Source organism: Theropithecus gelada, chromosome 16, assembly GCF_003255815.1.
Source record: "Theropithecus gelada isolate Dixy chromosome 16, Tgel_1.0, whole genome shotgun sequence".
Classification (NCBI taxonomy): domain Eukaryota; kingdom Metazoa; phylum Chordata; class Mammalia; order Primates; family Cercopithecidae; genus Theropithecus; species Theropithecus gelada.
The window spans coordinates 60,422,059-60,438,710 of NC_037684.1; the positions used below are offsets into that span (position 1 = coordinate 60,422,059).

Sequence of the window (16,652 nt, forward strand, 5' to 3'; positions counted from 1 at the left end):
AAAAAAAAAAAAAAAAAAAAAAAAAAAAAAAGACGGATGAGAAAGAGACTCACAAACACCTTATCACGAGATAAGGAAGGAGCCTCCAGCAAAGATGAAAAGCACATCAGCAATTATTATGTTGACACTAGGAAAAGAGTGAAGCTTCCTCTAGACACTCAAATACTAGATCAGCTATATCTAGAAATACCCTTCTTTGTTTTGTTTTGTGTTTTTGAAACAGAGTCTCGCTCTGTCACCCACGCTGAAAGGCAGAGGCGGGATCTCAGTTCACTGCAACCTCTACCGCCCGATTCAAGCGATTCTCATGCCTCAGCCTCCCAAGTATTTGGAATTACAGGCGCCCTGCCACCACAATGGGCTAATTTTTGTAGTTTTTTATTAGAGATGGGGTTTCACCATGTTGGCGAGGCTGGTCTTGAACTCCTGGCCTCAAGCGATCCTCCTGCCTCGGTCTCCCAAAGTGCTGGGATTATAGGCGTGAGTCACTGCACCCGGCCTGGAAATACCCTTCTTAAACAATGTTTTCGGTCAGTAGTGAAGGGCTACTGACCTGCTGTAGCACCTACTACCTGAAGATAACACAATGGAAAGACAATTGGAACTGAAAAATCGATTAAAAAAAAAAACAGGCCAGGCGCGGTGGCTCAAGCCTGTAATCCCAGCGCTTTGGGAGGCCGAGACGGGCAGATCACAAGGTCAGGAGATAGAGACCATCCCGGCTAACATGGTGAAACCCCGTCTCTACTAAAAATACAAAAAAACTAGCCGGGTGAGGTGGCGGGTGCCTGTAGTCCCAGCTACTCGGGAGGCTCAGGCAGGAGAATGGCGTGAACCCGGGAGGCGGAGCTTGCAGTGAGCTGAGATCCGGCCAATGCACTCCAGCCTGGGCAACAGAGCGAGACTCCCTTTCAAAAAAAAAAAAAAAAACCGTAACTTTTTATATTCCAAGAGAAAGAATCCTTGCTTTTCAAAACTTCAGGCTCTCAAATACCTCTAAGTTGTTACAGGTCATTGACACCTAGGCAGATTACAACTAAACCACACAAATTGTTCAAGAACCACTGCCAACTCAGAAACAACCTAAAGTTGAAGACTGCACGCCTCGGACATTTCAAAGCCCACGGTGTGCTTTCACACAGCTGACTCCTGTCTATCGAGCACACTAGAGACAGACAGACCCACCACTCACCATCCCTTGTCCATGGTTCAACAAGGAGGTTTTCGGGTCCAGACTTATCTTCTTTTCCTTTGACATCACATGCCTGAAGAGTCAACTGTAGAGGTTTACCTGACCAAAGAAAAGGAAAAGCAAGCCTTAAGCTAAAATATGAAGAACTGGAAACTAGCACACCTATGTGTGGAAACAGAGTCCTGTGGCTACTCATACTGCCAACTAAAAATCTCCCTGTTTAAAACCTGAAATAGAGCAGCAATATTGGACAAAAGTTGACACCATCCCTTTGTGCTTTCCTGAAAGAGACAAAGTACAGCTATGTCCCTGAGTGATTCCAAGGACAGCTTTCTAGAACAATCATTGTTCTGAAAAAAGGACATTATAAGATATAGGTTGATAACACAGATTGAACATATTTGGCGGGGGGGTGATTCCTAAGATACTGTTTTGGAGCCAATAATTAACTTTATTACAATTGCATTTAAATATAAAATATTTTAGGTCTTGTTTCTTTAAATCATCTCTTCAGGCAAAATTTCTGTTTGAAGAATTAGAAAAATCAACTTTTTCAGAACACTTGGCTTTGGCAAAAAAAAAAAATATATATTTATATATACATATAAATTATCTTTTGCTATGATGATCTGAAAATGTTTTCCTTTTGTTTTAATAATATAATGAACACCCGTTCACCTATGATATGACCTAGTACTAGAACATTACCCCATTCCTTCCTATCTACCGCTCCCTGCCTGAACAACCATCAATCTAAATTCTATTCAGCTTCCAGACACTACCTGCTATCCCTTCTACCCAGCCATGCCTGCTCTGGGCTGTTCACTGGTGCAACCCCCAACCACCCAAGAAAATAACTTTTCAAAATTTAGGGAGGAAACTAGATTTATAGGACATCAATTGTCTAACTTTAAAATTTAAACAGGCAAAAGAAAAAAAAAATTAAACAGGCTGGGCATCGTGGCTCATGCCTGTAAATCCCAGCATTTTGGGAGGCTGAGGTGGGAGGACTGCTTGAGTCCAGGAGTTTGAGACCAGCATGGTCAACACTGGGAGAGCTCATTTCTAAAAAAAAAATTTGTTTAATTAGCCAGGTGTGGTGGCGCATGCCTATAGTCCCAGCTACTCAGGAAGCTGAGGCGAGAGGATCACTTGAACCTGGGAGGTGGAGGTCTCAGTGTGCTGAGATTATGCCACTGCACTCCAACCTGGGTGACAGAGCAGGACTCTGTCTCAAAAAATAAATAAATAAATAAATAAAATAAAAATAAAAATAACATACAAAGAAGCCATTAAGTCAGTCATATTAAGACAAAGGTAGAGACGCCACAGCAGGGGCCAGGTGTGGTAGCTCACGCCTGTAGTCCCAGCATTTTAAGAGGCCAAGGTGGGAGGACTGCTTCAGCCTGGGAGACCAGCTTGGGCAACACAGTGAGACCCAATCTCTACAGAAAATCTAAAAAACTAACCGGGTATGCTGGCATGCACCTGTGGCCCCAGCTGCTTGGGAGAGTGATGCAAGAGGATCGCTTGAGCCTGGGAGGTCGAGGATGCAGTGAGCTGTGATCACGCCACTGCACTCCAATCTGTGCAACACAGCACGACACTCTCTCCCAAAATAAATGAGTAAAATGGCAGAAATATCACTGTAATATTGCAAACAGGATGAGACCCAGTACCATATACTGTGGAGTCCAGGAAGGCTGCACTTGCAAGAGGAAGTGCTGCACTGCAGTCCTTTGGGAGTAACTTTATGGGCTCCTGTGTTGAGAAGGACGATAAGGCCCCATCCTGGTTTAGCAGAAAAGCGCTCATAGGAATTACTGCTAGGCCCAAGAGGGGAAAGCGGTGGCAGACAGGTGTCCAAATCCTTCAGAGCAGCTATCACAGGAATGCAGAGGGATGCATTCTACGACAAAGATTCCTCTGCGCCGTATCTTGGCCAGCTTCCTCCCTCCAACAGGTAAGAACTACTCCCACCCTGTGGGCCTACGCAATGAGACACTTCCGTACTTTACCAAAGATGGCTGGGTTCAAATGGCCACCAGACCTGAGTAACTCTGGAGCAGATTGTGGGAGCACAGCCTTGTGGACACTCAAGTGTCCTCTTCTGGTGATACTGCCATCACATAAACGAACCCAAATCCCCCTTCTCCCTGCCAATCCTAGTAAGGTCTGATACTCAGAGGATATGCTCATCCAGGAATCATGGTGTAACTATAACAACCCAAACAGATGAGAAGATGCCAGAAGGTCACATGGCGAAGAACGGCTTTATGATTTGTCCGCTGTTGACATTTCCATCACCCCCATGTTTTACCATATTTACCATATTTGAGGAGCAGGTTCTGTCTGACTGATGCCATGGACAGGATGAGGGATGAGGCATCATATTGTGTGTCCAGATGGTCAGTGATGGTGCATAGAGAGCTCATCACTTTGGCAACGCTTCCTCTTGCGAGTGCAAAAGCCAGAAGAGTCAGTTCTACCTCTGGGGTAGAACAGCAGCTATAAGCAAAGAGTAAAAACTTTTCACTTCTTAAAAACATGAAAAAATCCAGGTGGCTCAAACCCCATGGAAGTGATCACCACAAGTAACATTAACCTGCCACATGCTTTCTACAGGTTTATCAGAAATATTTTTCAAAATACCTTAAGATAACCTAAGGAAAAATTAAATCAATCCAGAGAGCCAAGGAATGAAAGCCTCACTTCTATAACCTTTAATCTTTAAATATTAAATAATACCAACAAGCTACTCTAATAAGCCTCTGCTATTAAGAAGTCTTGGGTAATGAGCTGACTTGGCCAGAGAGTTGAGGGTTTATGCTTGAAGTACCAAAAATGTATTACACTGAATTATACTTCTTTGCCTTTACTTTAAACACATTACACTGAAACGTTAAAAACTGTGATGGCTCAGGGACTGTTTTGTCCTCTAATGCAGTAATGTCCTCAGGGCTCACTGAGGCAGAACTGAGTGTCCCCACACAAAGCGGTCTCTTCTAACAAGCTATCCAGGCGCCTTTCCCAGTTCTACAGGTAATCAGGCTCCCTGGACCTGCATGTGAAGGTCAGCAGGTTCTGAGTGAGGGAAGGCTATGCCAGTTGGACTTTGAGACTTCTGTTCTATCAGAATCACAGGACTACTCCCCTCGGGCCCTGCAACACCCCTCCCCTGCCTTCCCAATTCTTCAGGTCAGGTGATATCGCTAAATAATGGAGTTTAGATGAGTGAACTATTATGTCACTTTCTCTTTAGCTACTAAAAAGCAAACATTTTTAGTGGTGATGGTTAAAAGATTAATATATATTTTTTAAAGACTTAACAAACATATATGCACTCCATTCCTCACAGAGTTTACCCTCGTCAGCCTTGATTTTACCTAGTTATCCTTATGAGGAAACTGTCCACTTCTTCCAGCACATTAGGAGAGAGGAAAGTTGAGAAATCTGTAGATCCTGGTGAGAGAGAGAGTGGAGGCATGTGCCGCAGTGCCTTCCTAGAAGAGGAAAATGTAAAATCAGAAAACCAGACTGAATTTAGACAAAAAATAAACTGTTACAAGCTTGTTTTGACTAATTCCTTATAAACAGACAGTGTTCCCACAGAGAAGCTGGCACACAATCTAAACTGGCCCCTTTTTTGTTTTGTTTTGTTTTGTTTTGCAGTGTTTGAGACGGAATCTCCCTCTGTCATCCAGGCTGAAGCACAGTGGCGTGATCTCGGTTCACTGCAACCTCCATCTCCCAGGTTCAAGCGATTCTCCTGCCTCGCCCTCCTGAGTAGCTAGGATTACAGGAGCCTGCCACCAAGCCTGGCTAATTTTTTTGTATTTTTAGTAGAGATGGGGTTTCACCATCTTGGCCAGGCTGGGCTTGAACTCGTGACCTTGTGATCCACCCGCCTCAGCCTCCCAAAGTGCTGGGATTACAGGCATAAGCCACCGTGCCTGGCCTAAACTAGCTCTTTTTGCCCAGGAGTCATAGTGCTAAGTAGTTTGATAGGGTTTTGTGTGTGTTTGTTTCTTTCTTTCTTTTAGGAGTTCTACCTCCCTCTGTGGAATAAAGCTTATTCAACTCTCTGGAATCCAGCTTTCGTGTTAAGTAGTGTTAGAAAAACTGACCCAAGAGGCAGAGCAGCTTGTGGCTCAGTAGAAAACTTATTTTATAATTTGTTCAGCAGCAATAGGGAAAAAAACAAGAAAATTGTATACCTAGGATCTGAAGATCTATGGTATCTAAAGAGGTGTCATGAATTTCATGTTTTCCTAAACAGATGAGCCCATCACCATCTCCATTCCTGCCATGTTTCTTGGCCTTTCCACCTTAATGTCTGTTTTAATGTTTCCCTTTTCTTGTCTTTGCTTACATGTATCTTTCTGAATCCCCCAATAGCTTTACCTCCTCTAGGTTAGCAGTCATCAAAAATTTATGCAACAAATGACTTCTGAGCCCCACTGTGTGCCAGCAACTGTGCTAGGTGAGTGAGTGTACCATGAAAAATTTCAAGGTATTCTGTGAATGTATCAAAAATAACTCAAAATTCTACAATTTAGATAGTCGCTTAATGATAATGGTAATGAAAATCCCTGAAACAATTTCATTTCTACATTTCAAAATAGAGACAATACAGCAAAGCTAACACTGTGTCAGCTCACACTCTGCCCTAGCTCTGCTCCTGTCTACACAATGAGCTGTTTTTGGGTTGCACAAACATGGCAGCTACACACAGGTGCAGCTGATCAGTGAGGGCTAATGCACACAAGTAGCATGCAGTCATTTACTGAATGTATTTCCACTGATACAGGCAAACACTTCTGTCCCAAAATATTCTTTTCCTTACCTATTTTTCCTCATTGATATTTTTTCAATAAATCTTTAATTTTAAAATAGATTTAGATCACTAATCTTAAAAAGGCAGGAGTGCATGAAAATATCATTGCAGATGAACTAGTAAAACTGAGCAGGGACACAAACTTTAAAATCTGTCCATTCTTCAACCACTTGCCACATCTTCAAAAAAATAATGTAGAAACCTCTTCCTTTTCCTGAAAATCCAGTCCATAAGGTGGGGTTGTGCAACGTTGGCATCTGTATGTGTCTGGGGAGTAAGGGGAGTACTCATGGTGGCCTACAGTGAGGTTTTAGAGCCTGAGCAGGGTGAGAAAGGTATCTTCACAAAGGTATGGCCTAATATGGAAAGCAGGCACCAAGTGGGGCAAGAAGGGTGGCCTGGCACAGGCTATAGGAACTCAAGGAAGATAAGAAGGGCATCTGTGCAATGGTAGCCACAGCAGCAGGTCTGCAAAAGATGCTGGAGCAGGAATGGGATAGGGAGGGTGTCCACGCAAGGGCAGGGACAATGGGACACTGGTTACATAGAGGAAAACTCAGTAAGTATGAAAATGTATCAAGGATGATGGGAAGCAAGTTTCTTAATATCAGAGAAGGGAGTCACAAATAAAGAAATAGGACCGGTACGGTGACTCATGTCTATAATCTTTGCACTCTGGGAGGCCAAGGCAGGTAGATCTCCACCTAGAGAGCCCTGATTCAGAAAAATGGCTGATTCCAGGACTAATGCAGGGAACATTCAAGATAAGCCTGGAATATCTTGTGTCAGAACATATGGAAGCATTCCAAGAATAATGAGGCATGTCAAAAGGACACACAAGCCAGACTGAAGGGGTTGCCACCAGCCAACTCCAGGATAATATAAGCATCAAAACTGCAGCTGACTATAATCTAGTGCATAAACAGGAATCCACTAATATAAAGTTTTGATGAGGAATGAGATATTTACACAGTCTCAAAGTACCATCTTCAACATATTAATTATGAAGTGAAAAAAAATTATTTTACAATGGAAAAGTCTGGCAAAAATCACTTTAATCAAGTGATCAAAGTTAACATGACTGCACTAGAATGAGGACTATCTGAAGTTGGGTGCAACCCGACGAGATGCAATGAGAACAAAGCATCACTTCTATGATATTCCTGCTAGAGACAGATACAAAACCTCAATCTGATCACGATGAAACATCAAATAAACCAGAACTGAAGGACACTCTTCAAAATAACTGACCTGTAATTTTCAAAAGTATCAGGGTCAAGGACATACTGAGGAAAGACGAGGAAATACTGAGGAATTGTTCCAGAATGAAGGAAACTAAAGAGATATGACAATGAAATGCAGAATATTTTGCTGGATCCTTTTGCTGTAAGGGGCGTGACTGGGGCAATGTGCCAAACTTGAAGGGAGTCTGAGGATGAGATGGTGGCAATGCAGCAAAGTGCACCAATGTGGATTTCCTGATTTCAATGGTTGTCAGTAAATGTTCTTGTTTACAGGAAATACACACTAAAGTATGCAGGAACGACGGGGCACAGGCTGACAAATTACTCTCTAATGACTGAGGAAGAAATAAAAATTATTTGTTAACTGTAAACTTGCAATGCTTCTCTAAGTATGAAATAATTTGGTGAGAATACATGTTAAAACACGAAGAAAGAACAAGGTATGGCCAACTATTACCCTTCAGAACTAGCATTACAGCAGTGTTATTTGCTGAACAGTTTTACTCAATAGTGCTAACAAATCTCAAAAGATGTCTTGAAAACAAAATATTAGCAATCTCTTTTTGGCTGATACTCTCACAGCCTACACTATAGGTGCCTATTATCAGTTGCTGAATCTGCACAATACTAATATTTCAGTGCTGCTATAGCTGGTTGTATTTGTCTTATATGTTACTACTTGGTCTTTTTGCCCTAATCATTTTTTTTTAAAGTACTCTACATTTCAAAATAAATTAATTTAGTACCCCTGAAAAGATTTCACTCATTAGTGGAAACAGCCCTCAACGGATCCATTACTGTAGCCTATTCATGTGACTTCAGGAAAGGTCACAACATCTGCGTCTATAAAATGGGGTAATTTTCATAGGTACATTTCAGTGTCAGTAGGTAAAATAATAGACAGCATCTGAAAGTGCTTTATCCAACATCAAATCCTACATAAACATGAGCAATTACTTCCCAATGGACAAGGAACAGGCACAGCATAAGTGACCTTCCACAAGACTGGTCCATTTAGTGAGCTGATGAAGAACACTGTAGGAACTGTGTGAGGAGGAGCAGGAAGGTGGAATGGGCATTTTTTCAGTCTGTAAAGTCAGAACGTCAATCAAAGAGAGAAGCGCTGTGGAGCTGAGAGGCACCAACAGGAAACACTAGGGCTTCTGAGGCCGAGCTGACTGAGCCACGATGATCAATGATGGAAGGCTGCTCAGTGATACTCCCTAAAGGATGACGGGAGAATGAGGGCATGCTGAGGGGGCTGGAAAATAGAGGGAATGACTTACTGAGTATTGTGCAGCACTGTCTGGACAAAGGCGGGATTTGTCTCCATAGAAGCCGTCACCAGAGATGTCAGCAGAGACCAATACCATATTGCAGAAGCATCTGAGACTGAGACCCCAGACTTCTTAACTCTCTGAAAGCCAACAGCCCTGAGACCATGAATTCTAGTGTCGCAGCCATCGCTAAGACAACGCTTTATGTTAATCTGGACATCTGTCGAGCACAAACAAAACATTCAGTATTGGATTAACTTCTTTAGTTAGGCAAATGCTGGGCTCCCAACTAAAAGCAAAATAGTAATAGACATTTTGAAAAGAAAATTCTGAAGATACACTTTGATGACAGAAATACATAGCATGTGCAATGGAACTACTATATAATAAATTTGTCAAAAAGCATTGACAAATCTAAGAAATCATAAGAATAATATGTAAAATTAAGGGTGGTTTAAGTCTTTACAACAAAACTTCTTAGGAACTTAGGAGTCTTGAAAAAAACTACACAAAGAACAACTTAAAACAAGCCTGTCTGAATACACGGTAAGAACATTTCTAGAATTCTTGCTAGGATTCTGAAATTTGGATTAAGTTACAGAACAGTAGCTGGCTTATAAGCAATTGTGAGAATTTATTTTTAATAATCAAATACAAACAGATGACATATACATGACTCACTTTTAAGAGATGTCACAATTTCTTATTTGGGTCAGAGGAGAGAAGGTAAGAAGTTACAAAGGACACAACTTAGAGAAAAGACCACAATATAAGACAGGAAGCTTCTAATCCACAGACCTAACTATTTATTTGCCTAGGGGTGGGACACAAAGACGCTACCTTCCTAGGCCTCAGTTCCTTTGAGAAAAGAATACTTCTTTTGGCCCAGGAAAGCATTAGAAGAAATGAGATAAAACATGAAGCATTCCGGCTCCCTGAATGAAATAAGCCTGGAAAGCAATCACAGAATTGTGATTATTTCCAAAATGCTATGTGTAAAGCAAGGTTATAATGGTATAAAATTGGAAACAACCTAAATGTCCAAGACTGAGGGGTGGGTTAAAATTACGGCTTTTTTTTTTTTTTTTTTTTTTTGAGATAGAGTCTTGCTCTGTCACCCAGGCTGGAGTGCAGTGGAGCAATCTCAGTTCACTGCAACCTCCGCTTTCCGGGTTCAAGTGATTCTCCTGCCTCAGCCTCCCAAGTAGCTGGGATTACAGGCATGCACCACCATGCCCAGCTAATTTTTGTTTGGTAGAGACAGGGTTTCACCATGTTGGCCAGGCTGGTCTAGGACTCCTGACCTCAAGTGATCTGCACGCCTCGGCCTCCCAAAGTGCTGGGACTGGAGGTGTGAGCCACTGCCCCCGGCCAATGACAGTATATTTTTACAACACTAAATCAGGGTGCTTGTGAATACAACACGTTCTAAAAAATTACAAAAGAACACGCAAAGACTATCAACATTTTTGTAAAAAGATATGTATAGATGTATGTGAACAGAAACATACAGCTCTATTTTTTAGGAAAAAAGGTGTGTATATATGTGTGCATATATGTGTGTGTATGTAAACCATACACACAAACACACACACACACAAATACACAAACACAAGGAAAGATCTGCAAGGATCCACACCAAGGTAGTCACAGTAACAATTGCTGGGTAGTAGGACTTGAATATTTTTGTTTATATTTTTCTAATTTTCCAATAAGAAAACGGGAATAAAATATTTTTAATGGTCTAGCACAGTGACTCACGCCTGTAATCCCAGCACTGTGGAAGGCCAAGGCGGGTGGATCATGAGGTCAGGAGTTCGAGACCAGTCTGGCCAACATAGTGAAACCCTGTCTCTACCAAAAATACAGAAAATCAGCCAGGTGTGGTGGTGTGCACCTGTAATCCCAGCTACGCAGGAGGCTGAGGCAACAGAATCGCGTGAACCTGGGAGGCGGAGGTTACAGCGAGCTGAGATCGCGCCATTGCACCCCAGCCCAGGCGACAATGTGAGACTCCATCTCAAAAAAAAAAAAAAAGAACATATATATATGATATATATATCATATATATTACACATATAAACATACATATATATGAACATCTATATAAACATATATATTCATTTTTTTATACATATATTTATAATCCCAACATTTTGGGAGGCCAAAGTAGGAGGATAAAGGCCAGGAGTTTGAGATCAACCTGGGCAACATACTGAGGCCCCATTTCTACAAAAAAGTGGAAAGAAATTAGCCAGGCATGGTGGTGCATGTCTAAATCCCAGCTACTGAGACTGAGGCAGGAAGACTGCTTGAACCCAGGAGTCTGAGGTTACAGTGAGCTATGACTGCACCACTGCACTCCAGCCTGGGTGACAAAAAAAGATCCTGTCTAAATATATATATATATATATTTTAATATATAAATACAAATATATATGATATATAAAAATATATATTTTTTAATGAAAAAAATGGTTCCACTGTTCTTATATAATTTCTTTCTTTCTTTTTTTTGTTTGAGATGGAGTTTTGCTCTGTCATCCAGGCTGGTGTGCAGTGGCGTGATCTCCGCTCACTGCAGCCGTAGCCTCCTGGGTTCAAGCGATTCTTCTGCCTCAGTCCCCCAAGTGGCTGGGATTACAGGTGTGCAGCACCATGTAATCAGGTGGTGCAGCACCATGCCTGGATAATTTTTGTATTTTTAGTAGAGACGGGGTTTCACCATGTTGGCCAGGCTGGTTTCAAACTCCTGATCTCAAGTGATCCACCTGCCTTGGCCTCCCAAAGTGCTGGGATTACAGGCGTGTCAGCAAGGCCCAAGGCTTTTCTACAATTTCTACAACACTTAATGAATGAAATAATGACCACTTTTGTGTAAGTCCTAAGAAGCAAACCAAATCTCAAAAACTAACAGCCTCTCAATTTCAAAGGGCCTTCTGCTAAAAAATAGTACTTCCTTGCCTCTCCCTATCCCCTGAGTTCTGTTGGACTTACAGAGCTGACTGACGTTGGCATTTTCCAGCAGCGTCACATAGCCAGTGACATTGCTGGGGATGTGCACGTCTCGGACTTCCTGAAGATCGCTGGCATTCCTCCCCACAGCTACTGTCACCTGCTGTGGCATGTAGCTCTGGTCAGTGGCAGCCACTGCAATGGACAAGTGCCTAAGCACAACATCTGGCTTCATTTTTAAACTGGAAAACACAAAAAGCAGAAACTACAAATGTTTATAGGAGTCAAGAACTGACAGGATCCAGAAGCCCCATCTCAAACAGCTTACATTTGATATACCCAAAGACTGGTTTTCCTAACAGCCACCAACTTGAAATGCTGGCTATGAGTTTCAAAGTCCTTCTGACCTTGACTTTCCCACATCTCTAAAAGATCTTTCAGTTCAAGATTAATCTTACGATTCCTTTTAAGCTATCTGTACAGGAAGAAAGAACAATATGAACATTCTAACAAACTCCCTTTACCTGGCAAAAAAGCAAATTGTAAATCGCATACAAAAAACTGAGTATATTCTCTCATCTATAAATTAGATGTCTAAAGGTCAAATGTGCCCTCTAAGAGAAAACAATACAATTATTTCTGGCACTTAGTTCTACCAATTGGAATTAGCCTGTTTTCTGAGGGGACGGGTGAAAATTTCAATAGCAGCTTCAGAGCTTCCAGAAATACCACTGTTTATTATCATCAGCTCCACTCCAGGATTCCTGACCATATCATTTCTTCTTCTAAAGTGACCAACTCAGTCACATACAGTGAATTTCAAAAATGTATAGAAAGAGGCCAGGCACGGTGGCTCACGCCTGTAATCCCAGCACTTTGGGAAGTCAGGAGTTCGAGACCAGCCTGGCCAACATGGTGAAACCCTCTCTCTACTAAAAATACAAAAATTAGCAGGGTGTGGCAGAAGGCACCTGTAATCCCAGCTACTCGGGAGGCTGAGGCAGGAGAACTGCTTGAGCCTGGGAGATGGAGGCTGCAGTGAGCAGAGATCATGCCACTGCACTCCAGCCTGTGTATCAGAGCAAGGCTTCGTCTCAAAAAAAAAATAAATAAATAAATAAAAAAAGTATAGAAAGGGACCGGGTGCAGTGGCTCACGCCTATAATCTCAACACTTTGGGAGGCCAAGGTAGGAGGATTAAGGCCAGGAGTTTGAGACAAGCCTGGGCAATGTAGTGAGGTCCCATTTCTACAAAAAAGTGTAAAGAAATTAGCCAGGCATGGTGGTGCATGTCTAAATCCCAGCTACTGAGACTGAGGCAGGAAGACTGCTTGAACCCAGGAGTCTGAGCTATGACTACACCACTGCACTCCAGCCTGGGTGACAAAAAAAGATCCTGTTCAAAACAAAAAAAAAAAGAGTAGAGAAAGGATATTTCAAAATACAATCACATGTAAGTACTTGCTCTTTGTGGTATTAATTTTCCTGAGAAACTAGCGAAAACAGATATGAAATCAGTACTAATCTAAAATTAATCAAATGTTATTTCCTCCTTTCAAATATCAGGGAAATTATTTATGAATATACAAGCCAGGTTACATGAGTCATTTTACTTGATTCTTAAAGCACCTTCATAGACAGCCACTTAAAATATAAAGAGTAGACAGTTAAGAAGAAAACATTATATCCCACCCACCGAATCCAGTGTGAACAGGCACTGCCATCCGACTGCCAGTAGGATGAGGTCTCTCCATTTGTCATCTTGTCAATGTCTGCAGAGTTGGAGGACGTTTCTATATAAGCATAGCACTTTGCTACTGACTTGAGTTTATCCATCTCTGGGCTTCTAGTTAGATCTCCAGGGCTTTCTATAGGGGAAACCAGAGTTGATTACATGACATCTCTTTCACAAAGGAGAAAAAAAGAGTTATTTAAAATACCTAAGAGAAATACACTTGGTACTTTGGCCCTAGAAACACAAACCTTCCTTAAAATCTCCTTCCAAATCCTTCTGCAGTTCATCAGTGTCATGAGTGGATTTTCACGCACATGTGTCAAATGTGCCTCCCTCAAACTGTTACATCGTTGGCACATTACCGGACGTGAAAATCATATGCCACCTTCCAAAGAATCCACTGGCCAAGGATTACCCCATCGTCTCCCATTAGTGCAATTCTTTAATCACTGATAGATTTGCAAAACCATGCCGAGAAGAAAATGGTAAATTACGGTTTGAATTTACACTTTTTAAATGATGAGTGACACTTTTTAAGCCGCTTGTTTCTGAGTACAGTCTGGTCCTGCCCTCTTCCATGTTCCTCTGGGTTAATTCATATATTTTCTATACATGATCAAATGTATATATAAACATACATATAATAGCTAACATTTACTTGAGTGTTTACTATAACCCATACACTTTTTTTTGTTGAGTTTTTTTTGAGAGGGTCTTATTCTGTTGCTCACGCTGGAGTGCAGTGGTGTGATCACAGCTCACTGCAGCCTGGATCTCCTAGGCTCAAGTGATCCTCCTGCCTTACCCCAAGTAGCTGGGACTACAGGCATGCACCACCATCCCTGGCTAATTTTTAAAAATTTTTGGAGAGATGGGGTCATCCCTGTGTTGACCAGGCTGGTGTCAAACTCCTGGCTTCAAGTGATCTTCCCGCTTCGGCCTCCCAAAGTACCGGGATTATAGGCATCAGCCACTGTGCCTAGCCATGTGCTTTTTATACATTCTTTATGTATTAATTCATTTTAAAAATAAAGAAACTGGCCGGCCTCAGTGGCTTACGCCTGTAATCCCAGCACTTTAGGAGGTCAAGGCAGGCAGATCACTTGAGGTAAGGAGTTCGAGACCAGCCTGGCCAACATGGTGAAACCCGATCTCTACTAAAAATACAAAAATTAGCCAGGCATGGTGGCACGTGCCTGTAATCCCAGTTACTCAGGAGGCTGAAGCACAAGAATTGCTTAAACCTGGGAGGCAGAGGTTGCGGTGAGCCGAGATCACACCACTGCACATCAGCCTGGGAGACAGAGTGAGACTGTCACAAAAAAGTAAATAAAGAAACTAAGGAACACAGAGTTAAATAACTGCCCAAGGGTAGAGTTACTAAAAAATTTAGTCAGTCAATTGTATCTTTAATATGCTACAAAATGTATTTTTGTTACCTAGAATGTCATTTGTTTTTGACTCTGCTTATGATATTTTTTTTTGCTGTGAGGAAGGTTAAATTTTCATACAGACCAATTTATTAATCTTTTCTTTCACAGATTCTGGATTTCATGCCTAGTTAAAAAGGCTGTTCCGTACTTTACAAAGTGGAACTATTTTCTTCCAATATTTTTAGCATTTTATTTTTAGTTGAACTTTTTGATCATCTGAAATTTATTTTAGTGAATGGAATGTATTAAGAATCTAGTTTCAGGCCGGGCGCGGTGGCTCAAGCCTGTAATCCCAGCACTTTGGGAAGCTGAGGTGGGTGGATCATCTGAGGTCAGGAGTTTGAGACCAGTCTGACTAACACGGTGAAACTCTGTTTCTACTAAAAATATAGAAATTAGCTGGGCGTGGTGGCACATGCCTGTAATCCCAGCTACTCAGGAGGCTGAGGTAGGTGAATTGCTCGAACCCAGGAGGCAGAGGCTGCAGAGATCATGCCATTGCACTTCAGCCTGGGCAACAAGAGCGAAACTCAAGTCTCCAAAAAAAAAAAAAAAAAAATCTAGTTTTATTTCTTCTTCAAATGGCTAACTAGGTGCCCTAACTCCATCTGCTGGCAGTTCACCTTTCCATCCTGATGTATGACGCTGACTTTATCTGGTACTCTATTCTCACATATATGTCGGGTCTATGTCTGGGCTCTGTTATGTTCCACAGACCTATCTATACACATCGTGAACTTCTGTTGCTATCTCCGAGTGCGTGTGCGGTGGCTTCCCTCATTTATCCAGCAAATACTCATTGAATACCTACCATACAACAGGCACACAGCAGCAATGAGGAAGCAGACAAGACAGACAACACACAAGTGAATCAATAATGCTACAACTTCAGATAACAATAAGCACGTTTTCGACCATTAAACCTGCCAAGGTGATCCTGACCACAAGGTGGGGGGTGGGGGAGGTGTTAATTAGGTAGAGAGGAAAGGCATCCCTGAAGTCACATCTGAGCAGAGAATTGAATATGAGAAACCAGCTGTGTTAGGAAGGAAGCAAGGGAATGAGGAGAAAGATCACACTCTCATGTTACAAACTCATGACTTTAAATTTTCAGAAATAAAGGCAGGGAAAAGATTTGGCTCATTTTACCAATACGACAGAAGAAATGGTAAGAGTATTTTCAGGAGAAACCCCCCCACACACATACCCTTCTCCTTTTGTACCAGCTGATCCAGAGACTCCTTCAGCACGGAAGACCGCATGGTGCACATGTTCTTGCAGTGCTCCAGCATCGGGTAGGGCATCACCGCGCTGGAGAGCCGGTTGCGGTGCAGGAACCGCAGTATCATTGACGAGTGAGCATCAAGGCCTTCCTTCGACTCCGAAAATATGTCTATGAAACCTAAACAGACAACATCCATTTTTGGTGTTTTGGGGAAGCCACAGTAGTTTCCACATCCCCTGCCTGGTGGCCTATCTGAACTGGCTAAATTAAAAGCAATCATTAACAATCTTCACTGATATTTTCAGTTTTAATTGTTTAAAAATCTAAGTTTTAAAGAAATGAACCAGTAGCATTCTGAACTTAAGAATTAATTCGCCGGGCGCGGTGGCTCAAGCCCGTAATCCCAGCACTTTGGGAGGCCGAGGCGGGTGGATCACGAGGTCAGGAGATCAAGACCATCCTGGCTAACACGGTGAAACCCCATCTCTACTAAAAATACAAAAAACTAGCCGGACGTGGTGGCGGGCGCCTGTAGTCCCAGCTACTCGGAGGCTGAGGCAGGAGAATGGCGTGAACCTGGGAGGCGGAGCTTGCAGTGAGCCGAGATCGCGCCACTGCACTCCAGCCTGGGTGACACAGCGCGAGACTCCGTCTCAAAAAAAAAAAAAAAAAAAAAAAAAAAAAAAAAAAAAAAAAAAAAAAACAAAAAAAAAAAAAAAAAAAAAAAAAAAAAAAAAAAAAAAAAAAAAAATAA

The 16,652-nt window shown here is 42.0% G+C and overlaps 1 protein-coding gene and 1 non-coding gene across 2 annotated transcripts in view; one reads left to right on the top strand and one right to left on the bottom strand.

Annotated features, from left to right (window-relative positions):
• Positions 1–16,652, bottom strand: part of ZZEF1 (zinc finger ZZ-type and EF-hand domain containing 1) — a 143,076-nt gene that overhangs the window by 101,076 nt on the left and 25,348 nt on the right. The window contains exons 3-9 of the mRNA XM_025362949.1: positions 15,881–16,075; positions 13,202–13,373; positions 11,548–11,747; positions 8,560–8,770; positions 4,579–4,695; positions 3,522–3,700; positions 1,193–1,291 (exon numbers count right to left, since the gene is read on the bottom strand). Of these exons, the coding sequence (XP_025218734.1) occupies positions 1,193–1,291; positions 3,522–3,700; positions 4,579–4,695; positions 8,560–8,770; positions 11,548–11,747; positions 13,202–13,373; positions 15,881–16,075 (1,173 nt within the window). The remainder of the gene's footprint in view (positions 1–1,192; positions 1,292–3,521; positions 3,701–4,578; positions 4,696–8,559; positions 8,771–11,547; positions 11,748–13,201; positions 13,374–15,880; positions 16,076–16,652) is intronic.
• LOC112610506 lies at positions 13,511–13,613 on the top strand. The gene has a single exon (XR_003116398.1). It is a non-coding gene; the product is annotated as a small nucleolar RNA U13 (small nucleolar RNA).